The sequence below is a fragment of the Ixodes scapularis genome, unplaced genomic scaffold (genome assembly GCF_016920785.2).
Source record: "Ixodes scapularis isolate PalLabHiFi unplaced genomic scaffold, ASM1692078v2 PGA_scaffold1__304_contigs__length_218370807, whole genome shotgun sequence".
Classification (NCBI taxonomy): domain Eukaryota; kingdom Metazoa; phylum Arthropoda; class Arachnida; order Ixodida; family Ixodidae; genus Ixodes; species Ixodes scapularis.
The window spans coordinates 103,978,939-103,994,266 of record NW_024609846.1 but is presented as its reverse complement, the minus strand read 5'-3'; the positions used below and the strand labels follow the sequence as shown (position 1 = coordinate 103,994,266).

Here is a 15,328-nt window from a genome sequence, read left to right as displayed (position 1 = left end):
AAATTTTTAATGGGAAAATGGGGCCTATTTTTGCCCGTTTTCGGTTTCTGCTGCTACAGAGCTCCATCTGTTCGAGAGCTCCGCCGCCCTTTTTCCAGTGAAATTTTCGGAAAACTTTTAAATAAGATAACGGTTGGTGCCGAAATTTTGGCATCTTGCTCAAACGATTGGGGCTACTTTCTGGCAGAGTTTGAGCTCTCTGCAATGGATAGTTTATTTTTGCGGTGCAAAAAACAGGGTTTAATTTCCTCGCAGACGCCTGGTACTATGCCAGTTTGTTATTTTTGAGAGTGCTTTGAAACAAGAATTTCCGTATTCTAAACTAGTTTCTTAAATTTTGGTTTACTTCCTCTTTTGTTTGCTTTGCTCTGGCAATACCTGTGGATGCCCCAAGCTGATGAATGCCTCTCACTTGCCTCGCATTGTTGTGTCCATATGCTGCCACATAAATGGCTTTGAAATCTCTTTTGGTCAGCTTGTTTTGCTACCCTAGTACTGCTTGCATGATAGATTCATTTAATAGCACTTGATTTTTAGCTGTAGATTTAACTACTATAACCTGTTAAGACAGGCAGTGTTTGGAAATAGGTACCTTTTGCAGTAATTTACAACCATTGTATATTTTAAAGATTTGTAATATTGTGCAAATTTTCTAATAGTATAGTAATCCCTCATAGTTAAGTCACTTTTTTTTTAATTATTGCTTTTATTGAAGTTCTACATGGTCTCGACCGAAATGCACGCATTTTTAACGGGATTATTCGAAGTGTATTGGCCTGACCACGCTTATTACGAAGGCCGCGGTGCCGAAAGCTCGCAAGCCTACATGCAGGCGCACGGAGACCCTTGAGTTCCCTCCCCCTCTCCACCGAGGCAAACGGCAAACTGGGAAAACGGAGTAAACGGGTGACGGAGGGCTGAGCGCGCAGAGCTGGCAGAGCGCCGCTTCCGATGCCGATGCGCTGATGTGGGGACGCGGGCAGGGAGCAGTGGGAGCAGTGTCGACGATCTGACACTACTCACGGCACTTGCGGCCAAAGCTGCTCGACTCCTGTCAGAATCGGGTCAAGGGAGCGATGGAGCCCGGAGACCACACCTTCAGAAACCGTCAACACATTCGTGTAGGCATGCGCGCCTGCGGCGTACTACACGCACACATGCATCGTGTGGGAGATTGGGAGTGTTTACCTAAAGTTGCTTAGATCTGCGAGGTTGAGAAAAGTGACCGTCCCAAGTTCGAAATCGCCAAAAAAATTCGACATTCCGGCATCAGCTGTTCGACACTGTCCACCATTTCGCAAAACAAGCAAGCCATATTGGACGGGTTCGAGTAGTTTCTAATGCACGAGAAAGTGCGCCTGTGACCCAAAGATGAAAGATAGCCAACTGCTTCGCGCACGTCGAATTTTCTCTCGAGCACACTCGACGAGCCGGCGCACGATTTCCATAGCTGCAACAATCTCTACAGGAGTGTGTGAAGAGGTGTTGGCAAAACCACCAAGGATAACTTTGATTTGCTCGTGCTTGTAGATGGGGACAATCTCGTTGTTGCATCTGCTACGGATGCTGCGATCATAGACCTCTCGTGCGGCCAGGACAAACACAAAGCGATGTCGGAGAGGCACCTCAGGAAATGCTGACGACTGCAGAGACACGAAACATCCTACGCCTGCTTCGAAACGAAGTGCAGTGCTGCGGCAGTGACAGTGTTCTTGCGATGCCTGGAGCAGTTGGGGGAGAACTGATGCCCGGATGAAATTATCAGAAAACTCCACTTAATTATTTTTTTATTCGGTAAAGCTGCCACGAGATGTTCAGGACCAAGGTTTGTTTGATTAAATGTACGGTCAGAGTGTTCTGCAGTATTCCCATCCACCTTCACGGCTGCTGGTACTGCTTTTTTGGCTCTGTCGCATTTATCTAATTACCGCTTATATAGGATCTTTTTGCCTTCCCATTGACCTCGTTATAACGAGAGATTACTGCAGTTTCAAATTATATGCTATTGGATATTTCCTTTAAGATGAACAATTTATATTTTTCTATGTGTTCATTTCAGTGGGTTCGCCCCGTTGAGTGTGCTTCTTACCGGTCACGGGTGCACTGCGGAGAAGCAACACATGTCCCTATGGGAGGTCAACAGGACTTGCATTAATGAATCCAACCACTGGAAAATTAATCATCCTAGAAGTTTTAAGGAGGCTCTACCATGCTTTGTTTTTATTATCATGACTGTGTTTCTTCCTATGATAGTATTATACTTTTGCCTTATTCTCTTTCTGGCATTGCCTATTATACATAAATAATGCGGCAAAATAATCTTCAATTACTTTTAGGCTGCAGAAAAAAAGCTTATCCTAATGGGAGCCCTTGAGGAGCTTCCAAAGCCTGCCCGCTTCAAGGACCTGGCGAAATGTAAGTCCCTTTGTTCCTTGACTAGCATTGTTCTTAGCCAGAGCACTTCGTTTGAGTGTGTCCGTGTTTGGAAGCTTGAACTTGAGATTGTACAAAACCTATTGCAGTAATACAGGGAAAGGGTGTAGCAAACAACTGGGCAGATGCAACGTCTTTCCACAAAAACATCTGCGCCCTCTGATATCAAGCGTGACATTTTGGGCACGTGGAGTTCAGCTCAGATTGCATTTCTGCAAAATAACATTCTCTGGGGCTCGTTGTTGGTTGGGCCTCTACCGTAGATTACACCAGCTGACTCTTCACATGCCTTATTTGGAAGTAGATGCCTTAATTATCAAATGGTGTATTCTTTAATTGGTGCCCAAATTGTGAGAGACAAATGACACGCTACATCTGTTAGGCAGCTGCCTCGGTGGCTCCGAGGAAAAGCACCATCTTACGGGTACCCGGTTGGTGGGTTCGAATCCCTGCTAAGGTGCCCACAATCTGACGTAGCAGGCTTATTGTGGAGAAGACGCCTTCTAACTGAATTTTTGGTTGCACATCGAAGGATCCCCAGGTGGTCGGAATGAATCTTTGGCCCTCCACTGGGGAGTGCCAGATGCCTCTTGTTGGCTTGGCACGTAAAGCCTCAAAACCTGATGTCTGCTAGACAGAATTCTGCTGGAGTGCACCTTCCCTTGTGTCCCATGCAGGGGAGTGGAGCTCGAAGGTGACCCCCCTGGGGCGAGCCATGTCCTGCTTCCCCGTGAGCCCCCGCTACGCCAAGATGCTGGCCCTGTCCCAGCAGCACGGCCTGCTGCCCTATGTGGTGGCCGTGGTGGCCGCCATGACCGTGCAGGAGGTCTTCTGCAACCTGGGCTTCTCGCAGGAGCCACACAGTCAGGTCTGGTGCTCCACGCCGCAGTCATTTCTCACCGGGGAAGTCGGGGAAAACCCACTTTGCCCAGAAATTTTTAACAATTTACGGTAAATTTTGGGCACGTCTCGACCGTACCTGATAAATTCGGAGACACACAGAATGTGTCGTGAACGAGCTGGGCACGTGCTGTGCACCTGTGACGTCCCATTACTCGTGTCATGTGATGTCATGATGTCATGGGGAGTTGGCATCAAGTTCGGGTGTCATGTGGTGTCACGTGAGGTCAGGTTGTCGTGTGACATTACAGTGTCAAGTGACACCCTGATGTCAAGGTCATATAAGTAACAGTTTCTATGGGGCTATATCGCTTATATGACCTTGACCTGCGTGTTGGTCAGGTGGAATGAGTCACTTTTCTTGTGCAAGTCAGCCCTATAATGCCTTTTCTTTCAATATGGCTAGGATCTGGGATTTTTCATAAAATATGGTAGTACCGTATTTGCTCGCATAATAAACGCACCCCCACAACGGGCATCAATATTTTGACTTTTTTTTCCCTCCCATAATCAACGCACCTCCAATTTTGGGATCCACGAGTCTCGAATCGCGTCCAATTTAGCAAGCCACCAAGCCAGTTTTCTTTTTAACGCCAAGCGGTCAGGCCAAGTCAAGCCACGCTGCTCACGTAATGGCCGTAAGTGCATAGTTGCGGAAGTGATCAACCGTGAAACCGAGTGTTGCGCTCACTTGACGAAGCTTGTGTCGAGGAAGGAATTGCCGAGCCCCGGACATTCTTCGCCTATCGGATGCACTGATATCAACAAACAAGCCGTGGCCCGTGGTCCGCTTTCGGACAGTGAAATCGTGGAAGTGGTTGGGCCTAATTTCACATACTCCTGGTAAATGCGTTTATTTAATCCGCAACAGAACAGCACAGCGAGGTGCAGGCTACGCTGTAGGCTGAGAGTGTCTGGTAGCCTCCCCGTGAATGAAACTTGATCCGTGCGAGCGGGCTTCGGGGGTCGGCGGTTGGACGTCGTACGAGTTCTTGTTTCCGTGAAGAAACTTGATCCATGCGAGGGGGCTTCGGGGGTCGGGGGTATGAGTTCTTATATGCATAGTCGCGTATTATACCTGAGCGTGCCCACCAGATACTGGCAATATATATCGCCTAAGAATAGTCAGTCGTGTTGCTTTTCGTGCTGAGTGAGCTTCCTAGGGCGCTTTTCCTTCGGCAAAAGGCACCCCGAAAGCGCGCTAAAAAGGTTTGCAATTTATAAAGCATGGTTATTGTGGCGCGCCCCCAACCAGCCATGGGTGCGCCGCACCTCCATCTCTGGAAATGTGCCAAAGTGCCTTGCCGTGTCATATTGGCACCTAATATGACATTTGCACGAATTGTGTAAATGCAAAAATTTTACCCCGTGTAATGAACGCCCCCCCCCCCCCCCCCAAATATGGGTAAATTTTTCGGGGAAAAAAAGTGTGTTCATTATGCGAATAAATACATAGCCTCTTGAGACACTAGGATTTTCATAAATGTGCAAAGAACTCTTGTTTTAGATGTACAATAGACTCTAGATAATTCAAAGCTCACGGGAACACCAAAACGCTTTAAATTAAGCATATAGTTTGAATTGAAAAAGCACACTTAAACTGTGATTTATTTGTTATTATTATTATTATTATTATTCACTACCGTAGAATATTGCGCATCCTCCCATTCCACATTAAGCGCCCGTATCTAAGTTTCTAAGATATGAAAAAATATGCACAGTACATTTATATGTAAAATTGATGACCTGACAAGGCGCCCATCCCCCATTTTTTCGCGATTATCTATAAGTTTTGAGTGGGCGCTTGCCCGGTATTTTACGGTAGCCACCCGGGAGAAGTTAATTTTTTGCTTTCCTTCGGGAATGGAGACCGGCAGCATTAACTATGCTCTGAAAATAGCAGCCCTTTCTGAGGGTGCCTTCAGCAGTCTTCTCATTATACAGCAGTTTTTGCAGGGTGTCTGCCATCTGAGAAATCCTGAAACTGCCGGGGAATTTGGAGTAAATGTTACTCCATAGAATGTTTTCATTTAGTTATGTGTTCAGAAGACCTGAGCACAACTTTTCAGTGTCCTGTCAGAAGTATGTCTGTCAGTAATCACACAAGTACAAATTAAAGTTGTTGTTTCCTTTAGAGCATGCAGGACCTCACGATTGAGAGCGAAACATTATTGTCATTATTATTATTGATGACTTCATAGTAGTTCTCTTTTCGCCAAATTGGATAAAGAATTTTGCTAAACATGTTGTCTAGGAAAACCTGGAAAAACCGGGGAATTCAGGAGGATAGCCTGTAGTATTTGGTTTGAATTGGAAAGCCCCAGAAGGGAAGAGAAATTTTCCTGGGCTCCCTGTCAACAGATTGTTTTTGAACCATTAGGCCTCCGATTGTGATATAAGGTTGACATTGAGCATATAATTAATAATAGTAATAATAATATTAATCTTTATTTTGACATGTCCACAAAAGCTCAAAGCCTTCTGTGTCATCTGGTGCACAACAAATACAACAAAACTCTAAAACACACACACGCAAACAGATATCCAACTACCGTAAAATACCATGCAAGCGCCCACTAAACATTTAGTGATAATCGCGAAAAAATGGGGGATGGGAGGCGCTTGTCCGATCATCAGTTTTCTATATCAATATACTGTGCATATTTTCTTAGATCTTACAAATTTGGTTATGGGCGCTTAGTGTGGTATGGGCGGATGAGCGGTATTCTACAGTACGCAAGCAATATGGCATCTAGATTACGGCGAAATGTTGCTGCATCGCAAAAATATTTCAAGGTGGGGATGGTCACACTTGTTTAATTCAAGTTCCATTCTTATAATAGTCAATGTGGTAAAAACTGCATGTGGGTAGAAAAAGCTGTGAATACGACAAGTATATGCAGTATAGTATGTATTTTTTTACTTTTTTTCTCTAGGGGTAAGGAGAGAACCCTTACCATCTATGCAAATATTAGAGGAGTAAACTTTTGCTGTTTGTTGCCCCCAGGAAAAACACACAAGGTGGAAGAAGGTGCGAGAGACCTGGGCCGGACAGGTAAGGCCGTTTGCTCTGTTCAGAATTGCCTAACCTGCAGATTGTGCATTTCAGTCGCTGTAATTTTAGAGCTTAGCTCTTAGACGCCCATTTCTGGCTTGAGCAGGCCTGTGGCAACTTCTTTGGATTTAGTATAGGGTGGTTAGAATATAGTTTATTTAAAATTCCAAGGGGCTATGGAAATTTTTTCCACTTTGTATTCAGAATTTGACTTATTAGGTGTTTTATTTATCAGTAGTTGCACTTACAAGATGAAGTCCCTTGTCTTCATCTACTTGGTGTCCCTTGTCTTCCACCTTGGAAGACAAGGGACACTAAGTACTGTATTTTCTAATGTATCGGACACACTTTTTTTCTAAAATTTTCGGTGGTGCGTCTTATATACTAATTTTTACTTAAAAACTTGCGAAAAGTGGGGAGCGCGTCTTGTACAACGATGCGTCTTATACATAGAACACACTTTTTCCGCAATTTTCGGCGGTGCGTCTTATACACAGGTGCGTCTTATATACTAGTTTTTACTTAGAAACTTGCGAAAAGTGGGGGGTCTTATACACCGGGAAATACAGTAGATATTTTTCAGTTCCCCTTTTCCAGCAAGTTCTATTTAAGAAAGTTCTACATAAGGGGAGATGCAAGTCAAGTAACAACAATATTTTGCAAAAAATGGAATTTTGGGATTTATGGTGTTTTGTTATTTTTGACTCTTTATATTGATCGCGAAATTAGTCAAATACGCATTTGAGGACCTTTAGAAAGCCCAGAACAGCACGAATTTGAGCCATTTTTCTCTGCGTGGTTCTTCGAGTTGTGAGGTTGCCCACCATCACACTTACGTTGACAAGTAGGAATGCCATCTCCTCTCCATTGCAGTCTTCTGTAGCTTCAATTTCTCACGGAAATGTAAATAACAAAATTTCATTTTCCGCACCGCGAAAGAGTATAGCTACACATCCATGTTAAAGGGATACTACAACAAAATTTTGGCACTTATTTTTTGGTCTATATGTGTTCAGCAGAGCAGTATTGCATCGGACACACCAATATCTTGTTAAAAAAAGACACGAAAAGGAATTTTAAAATGAAATAAACGATTAGCAAAGAATACCTGGTGGATGTCGTTAATGCCTCGTTTGTAATGCCTGTCTAGGACCCTTGACAGGTAGTGACGGTGAGTGTCTCGCCTCCGGTCACGACGAGAGAAGAGGGGAAGGAGGAACTCCCCTCTTCCCGAGAATCCCTTTTGTGTGTACCAGAAGTCGCTATAGTCCCTCTACAATATTATAGAAGATTAACCAGTCATTCAAAATTCGTACAAAATCAGCCGCTTCGGTGGCTGGAACGACTAGGCCATCCTCTCAACGTCAGCCTCGCCGCAGCTTTGCTCGTCCCGAGACGAACTACGTCACGATTACATTGAATGTCACGTGCTTTCTGCTGACTGCTCTCCGAGCGCTTGCCAGAGTGGGCCGTTTATAACGAAAAATACAACCACCAGGCTCAAAATACAAACGTGCGATTGTCATTTACGGATATTGTGCACCATATTCGGCCTATCTTTTAACACGACGGGTATATTTCAAGTTTCGTTGAAGCATCCCTTTAACGTTGGATAGCGTTTTTCTTTTTATGTCATTTCGGGTTATCTTCAGAGACTGTGCACAAGAATTTCCGTTCTTAATATACTCCTATCAAAACCAAATTTGGCATGCATATACTTTAGAATTTGTAGAATGCAGCTATCATGGTTCGGTTAGAATGTATATTTCTTATATCTGTGAAAAACTGAAGAAACATTTTTGGCCTGTTGAGATGACATTTTTGTTATTTTTAACTATTTTAAAATGAACGAAGCATCACACATACTATTTTTGTTCATTACACTTAGTGGTTTAAAAGGAGAAAATTAGTTTATTTTACTAGGCTTTTTTAAGTCTGTTGCCATGCCTCACGTGCAGACAAGAACATGTTTTTTTCTACATGTACATTGCATGGAAGACCTAAGGAAACAAGCTATATCAAATCTAGCACCGGATTTATATAGTTAAATTTAAGCTCCATAATCCGTAAAAATTTCATTTCCATGCCGTAAATAATTAAGAAAAACTTTTACCCTGGCGCATGTCCTTTTAAAGGGATACTACAGTTAAATTTCGTCGCTTATTTATTGGTCTATTTGTGTTTGATGGAGCATTATCACATCAGACACACCAATCTCTTGTTTAAAAAGACACGAAAGGGAATTTTAAATTGAATTAAACGATTAGCAAAGAGCACCTGGCGGATGTCGCTAACGCCTCGTTTGTAATGCCCGTCTTGAAACCTTGACAGGTAGTGACGGTAACTGTCTCGCCTCCGGCCACGACGAGAGAAGAGCTGAAGGAGGAACTTCCCCCCCCCCCCCCCCCCCGAGACTTTCTTTTGTGTGTCCCAGAAGTCGCTATTATTTTTCTACAAGATTATAGAAGATTAACCTGTCAATCAAAATTTGCACAAAGACAGCTTTGAAGACACCTTTGGAGTTGCTTCCGGTGGCCCGATCGCTGGTGCGCTCCGGCTGCTTTCAGCGGATGCTACGAGCAATCGGGGCCTATCCAAGGCCGTGTAAATGTCACGTGACCTTGGAGAGGGGGCACAGCGATGTGCGGAAAGCGAATCGCGGGCTACGTCCACAGAGTGGGATTGGCTGGGATAGCTCGCAGCGTCCAGACGTAAGGTCCCGAGACGAACTACGTCACGATTGCGTTGGATGTCACGTGCTTTCCACTGGCTGCTCTCCGAGCGTTTGCCAGAGTGGGCCATTTATAACGAAAAATACACTCATAAGGCTCAAAATACAAACGTGTGATTGTCATGGCATCGCATTGTCATGGCAAAGGTAGTTATAATACAGAATGTACTCTATGTTGCTTTGCATTGGCATTGCACAGGAACTTGGTGCGCATTTCGTGCCTTGTTTGTGCAGGCATCGCTGTGTGTAGCATCTCTGGGAGGTGGCCTTGTCAGAGCGAGCACATAAATGGAAGCCGAATACAAAATTTGCATCTTTTGCAGTCGCATGTCCCAGCTTCGAGCGTGCTATTTCACGTCTCCCTATTTCCTCCGAAGCATGTGCTTGTTCTCTTTTCTCCTCACCTCTTGCACAGCCTCCCCCCATATGTGCAAGTGCACTCGCTACCTTGCTACGACATTTCAGACTCGCCTCTGATGCGTGCACCGTTGGCATAGATGGTTCGGCATCGGCCTCACAACGGGAGCAACTCCGGTTCGAAACCGATAACGCTTCTCCGCTTTCTTTGCTGCTTTTTTATGCTAATGAATTTTTATGTGACTCTCTTGTGTGACAGGAGTGTGTCACAGGAGTCCGCATTACAGGAATCTGCTAGGAGCCAGTCATATAATGCATTCTGTGTTGAAATGCAGGGCCACTCGCTGGCACTGGGGGACGTCATGGTGTTGCTGAAGGCAGTGGGCGCCTCCGAGTTTGTGGGTTGCAGCCCCAGCTTCTGCGAGCAGCACGGACTTCGCTACAAGGCCATGGTCGAGATCAGGAAGCTGCGCATACAGCTAACCAATGAGCGTAAGGCATTACCCTGCAATCCTTCCAACCTCGTGTAAACTGGCATCTTCGCCTGTTCTGTGAGAGTTGCTGACCTCAACAAAGTGGCAAACACTTTCGTCCGCTGCTTCTCAGATGGGGGCCCACAGACCCTTTGGAGCTTCTGAAGGGCTTCTTAGGGTCCCTGAAGCCTTAGACTTTCGGTCAAGCTGAGCACTAGAACTTTTTTTTTTATGGACGCTGGTTGCTGCATAAGGCTAAATAGATAAAACCATGTGCACTGAGTGAGCAGGGTCGATTATTCACTATTTCAGGGCTGCAAAGGTGGTTTTCATGCATTTAGTTTCCTTTATTTAACCTTTCGTCATTGTAGTCATTCAATACTGCACACCCCCCCCCCCCCCCCCCTTGCCGGCACATGGGGTCCCCTAACAGTTCCGCCACTCCAGAAGGGGCTTCCAAAACATCAGTGGTTGAGAACCGCTGCTTCCGTCCCTTGGCATCGAAGATGTTTATGTTTCAAAGTTTCATACTTGCTTTCCTTAATTAAAAGTCTATAGATAAGCTGGCCAGTTGAAGGTTGAGGGTTAAGAGGAGATGCGGGTGAAGAAAGGGCAGTATTTTGCAAGAAACCTCATTTTGGGTTTTATGGTATATATATATACAGTTGAACGTCGAATTAACAAAGTCACCGGGACCTGCTAATTATTTGTTAAATCGGGAACTTCGTAAAATCAAGGAAGGGAGAAATCTCGCATAGGCTGCACGGGGAATTCAAATTTGTTCACTAAATCGGGAAATTTATAAAATCGGGTTTCGTTAAATTGAGGTTCAACTGTATTATCTTTGAACCTTCATATTTTATGCATAAAAAAATGAAAGCCGTTTACAAATCCCTGTAACGCCGAATTGGAGCGCAGCTCTTGAGGAGTAGGGAAGGGTACTGAGGGGGGTCACGTCACCTGCGGGTAGTAACGTGACCCCGGGGGGGTCACGTGATCTCGGGGGAGGGGGGTCACGTGACCTCGGGGGGGGGGTGTCACGTGACCTCGGGAAGGGGGGGGGGGGGGGTCACGTGACCCCCCCGGTTACGCTGACGCCGACGCTGACGCCGACGCCACTCAGGCTGGAAACAGGCCCCTAAGAGCTGCGCTCTAAAATAATAAGGACCGATAATGATCCCGAATTTAGTCAAACGCATTTGAAGAGCTTCCGGCAACCGAGAACTGCCTAAATTCGAGCCATTTTATTTTGTGCAGTTCTTAAAATTGTGAGGTTGCCCGCCATCACATGTATGTTGAGAAGTAGGCCTAGCCACCTCCTCTCCATTGCACTCCTCTGTAGCTTAAATTTTTCACAGAAAATATTCTTTAAAAATTATTTTTCACGTTGCGAAAGAGTGTCGCTTCATATCTATGGTAATATTTGAGCGTGTTTTTCTCTTTATGTAATTTTTGCAGCATCTTCACAGTTTGCACACACAAATTTTTGCTTTTAAAGGGGCACTGACACGTCAAAATCATAATTGTTTTTATTATCTGAAATAATTGAAAACGATGCTTGACATTACCCTCAAAATTAGAAATTTGGGAATTCTGTATTCGTGAAGTAAAAAAACAATTTCCAAATGCCGAATTTGAAGTTCCCGCACCTCTCCAGTGCAGTTACGTCAAAGATTGAGTCGTCCTGCAAGTTGAGTTTCTCTCACGCCTCCAAACCGACCCGACGTGTCGTGTTCCCCCGCATTTCGCGATCAACCACTTGCGTGCCGCCTATCGCTGTGAGCAAACTGTAATGTACCGGCCGGTGGCCAGGACAGGGCGTGAGCGGACTCCCGCGCTTTCAAGAGCACGGGACTGGTGCACGGGTTTCTGGGCCTCGAGACGGGCATTCTAGGCGCCATTAAAGTAACGTCCGGACGCTTGTCTACGCCGAGCTTGAGTCCTTGCCTGGGGTACATAATAATTGGCGACGAGGTAGGTCAACAGTCAAGAACTTCAGCGGGCAGGATGGCTTCTCAAGGCAAGCTGGAGGAGTTCGACGGAACAGCTTGAACATCTTGGGCCGAACGCCCAAGCTTTTACTGTGAGGCCAACGCAGTTGAAGAGCCGTCAAAGAAACGAGTACTACTGCTTACACTTTGCGGACCCAAGACCTATGAGGTCGTACGAGCACTCGTGGCACCAAGAACCCCTGCAAACGTCAGTTTTGACGAGCTCATGGCACAACTCCAGAAACAGTTCGACCCGCGGCCGTCAGAGCTCTTCAGCCGAGCGAAGTTTCAAAGAAGAGACCAACAACACGGGGAATCCATATCCAGCTACGCGGCGTCTTTGAAGAAGTTAGCCGCAGACTGCAACTTCGGGATCCCTGTGACACCGGGGACTGCGACAACTTCCGGTACAACAAGCGTCGGCTTGGCTTCAACTGCTACCGGCGCCACCGGCGAAGGAACACCTGTGATTTCGGGAACCACAGGACACACAGCGGCTAATCCGACCATGCTACCCCTTGAGGTAATGCTCAGAGATCGTTTCGTTTGTGGCATAACTGATGAGCATCTCCAGCAACGTTTGTTTGCCGAAACTAATCTAACCTTTCAAAAGGCATATGACATGGCCGTGCGAACAGAAAGTGCCGCACAACATCAACGCGATTTGAAAACACACAAAGAGGAGGTTCATGCGGTTAAGAAAGAACAGCTACCACCTAAGCAGTTGAGTACGAGTGGCAGCAGACAGAGGGATCTACAGACATGCTACCGATGCCAAGAACAACATTCGGCTTACTCCTGCCAGTCCCGAAACGCACGGTGCAGCTTCTGCCACAAGAAGGGACATATCGAAAAGGCCTGTTTCAAAAAGTCAAGAACGCAGCACCTATCGCGGATGACACACAGCCTCGATCAGCCAGATGAGCTACCCGAATTTGACGATGATCATGCGGATACGCCATGGAGCCTGCCCGAGCTGAATATGGTTAGAGCATCGAAGACGCTGCCAAAGTTTATGGTGACGCTGAGGATTGAAAATAAAGAGCTCGAATTCGAAGTCGACTCCGGAGCTGCTTGCTCAATCATCAGCGAAGCTACATATCGCCACCTCTGGCCGAAGAAGGCCCCTAAGCTAAACCAGGAGGGCCTGGCCCTCCATACATGGTCAGGAGAGGGCTTACAAGTGCTTGGGACGGCAAGTGTACACGTCCGACTTAAATCGAAGGATTACATCTTGCCTTTGGTCGTGACAAAAGGCTCAGGATGCAGCCTTCTAGGACGAAACTGGTTTCGAGACCTAAAGATCCGGGTGAGTGGAATCCATCACCTCGGCAACCATGGCAGCGTCGCCGAAGTCTTGAAGACACATGAGGATGTTTTTGACGCCAAGATCTCGGGACACAAAGGGCCACTAGTAAAACTGGAATTAAAAGAAGGCGCGACTCCCCACTTCCTCAAAGCACGACCCGTGCCGTTTGCACTGCGCATCGCGGTGGAGGCCGAGCTGCGGAGTCTCGAGAATCAAGGAATTTTGGAAGCGACGCAACACTCCGAGTGGGCCACACCGGTGGTTGTAGTACGAAAGAAAGATGGCACCATCCGGCTATGCGGAGATTACCGAAGCACGGTAAACAAGGAAGCAAAGCTCGCAGTGTACCCCATGCCGACGGTTCCAGAAATCCTGGCAAATTTGCAAGGAGGTGTGGTATTTTCGACGCTAGACCTCACCCAAGCGTATCAACAGCTACAACTGACAACTGAGACGGCTGACGTGTTGACCATCAGCACTATAAAAGGCCTCTATCGAGTCAAGAGGATGCCATTTGGCATCGCAGCTGCTCCAGCAATTTTTCAGCGATTCATGGAAACTGTTTTAGCAGGAATCCTGGGTATAGGGATATACCTCGATGATGTGATTATCAGCGGGGCCAACAATGCCGAGCACATGACTAGACTGGACACAGTATTGGCGAGACTTGCTCAAGCTGGTCTACGACTAAAAAGATCTAAGTGCCGCTTCGCAGTGGAACAAGTACAGTACCTCAGACACATCATCGATGCTGCCGGGATACACCCGACTGAGGAAAAACTCAAAGCTATCCACGAGATGCCAGAGCCGACCTGTCGAACCACGCTACAGTCGTTTCTCGGACTTCTAGCTTTTTACGACCGATTTTTGGCAAATCGGGCAACAATAGCAAAAGATCTCTACGCACTGCTAGAGAAAGACAGACCTTGGGAATGGAAAGAAAATCATCGACGAGCCTTTCTGCAGCTGAAACAGGCCATCGCAAAACGTACGGTCCTCGCGCACTACGACGAGAACAAAACCTTGATCGTGTCATTTGACGCTTCCCCCTACGGCGTCGGCGCAGTATTAGCACAGTTAGATGCAGACGGAAATGAGGCTCCGATCGTGTTCGCATCAAGAACGCTCGGCAAGGCTGAAAAAAACTACTCGCAATTGGACCGTGAAGGGCTGGCTATCATTTTCGCAATGGACCGTTTTCATCGCTATGTCGCGGGACGTCCCGTGAAAATAACGACGGACCATCAACCATTGTTGGGCATCATGGGCCCGAAATCACCAGTACCGAATGTGCTTTCGCCACGCATGACACGCTGGTGTATCAAGCTCGCGGCCTATAACTATGACCTAATCTACAGAGCGGGAAAACGCAATCAAAATGCTGACGCTCTGAGCCGACTACCGGTGCCGGAAACGCAGGACGAACAGGATCCTCTCGGCGATGTCCTGATGTTGGAGGCACTGACGAAGCCTCCCATGACCGCAAAAGAACTGGAAGACGAAACGGCAATTGATTCCACTCTGGCTGAGGTCTTTAGAGCAGTCAAGAATGGCGAGGTAAAGAGACTGGTGGGCGATCGGTTCAACGCGTTCAAGCTCAAGGCAACTGAGTTGTCCATCCATCGTGGTTGTCTCACCTGGGGTGCGCGCGTGGTAATCCCAGCGTCAATGAGACCCGAGGCTATGAGACTTCTACATGCAGGACACCGAGGCATCGTAGCCATGAAGGCCTACGCCCGAAGCTGCGTGTGGTGGCCCGGCATAGACAAAGAGATCGAATTATGTGTAGCTCAATGTGAGAAGTGCCAGCTACACCAGAAAGCACCACCAAAAGCCACCAGTCCCACCTGGGACAGACCTACAGTACCTTGGGACACCATCCATTTGGATTTTGCAGGGCCTGTAGATGGACAAGTCTATCTTGTCGTGATAGATGCATACTCTAAATGGTTAGAGGTTCGTGCAGTTCGAAACATGACGTCATCAACTGTGATTTGTGAATTACGGAACATTTTTGCAACGTTCGGCATACCACGTAAAGTAATGTCGGATAACGGAACTGCTTTTATATCGCAAGAG

At 46.5% G+C, this 15,328-nt stretch overlaps 1 protein-coding gene across 1 annotated transcript in view; it reads left to right on the top strand.

The window, feature by feature from the left end:
• Positions 1-15,328, top strand: part of LOC8036197 (probable ATP-dependent RNA helicase DHX37) — a 72,749-nt gene that overhangs the window by 37,492 nt on the left and 19,929 nt on the right. The window contains exons 16-19 of the mRNA XM_029991951.4: positions 2,337-2,415; positions 3,111-3,301; positions 6,341-6,388; positions 9,812-9,968. Coding sequence (XP_029847811.2) covers positions 2,337-2,415; positions 3,111-3,301; positions 6,341-6,388; positions 9,812-9,968 — 475 coding nt within the window. The remainder of the gene's footprint in view (positions 1-2,336; positions 2,416-3,110; positions 3,302-6,340; positions 6,389-9,811; positions 9,969-15,328) is intronic.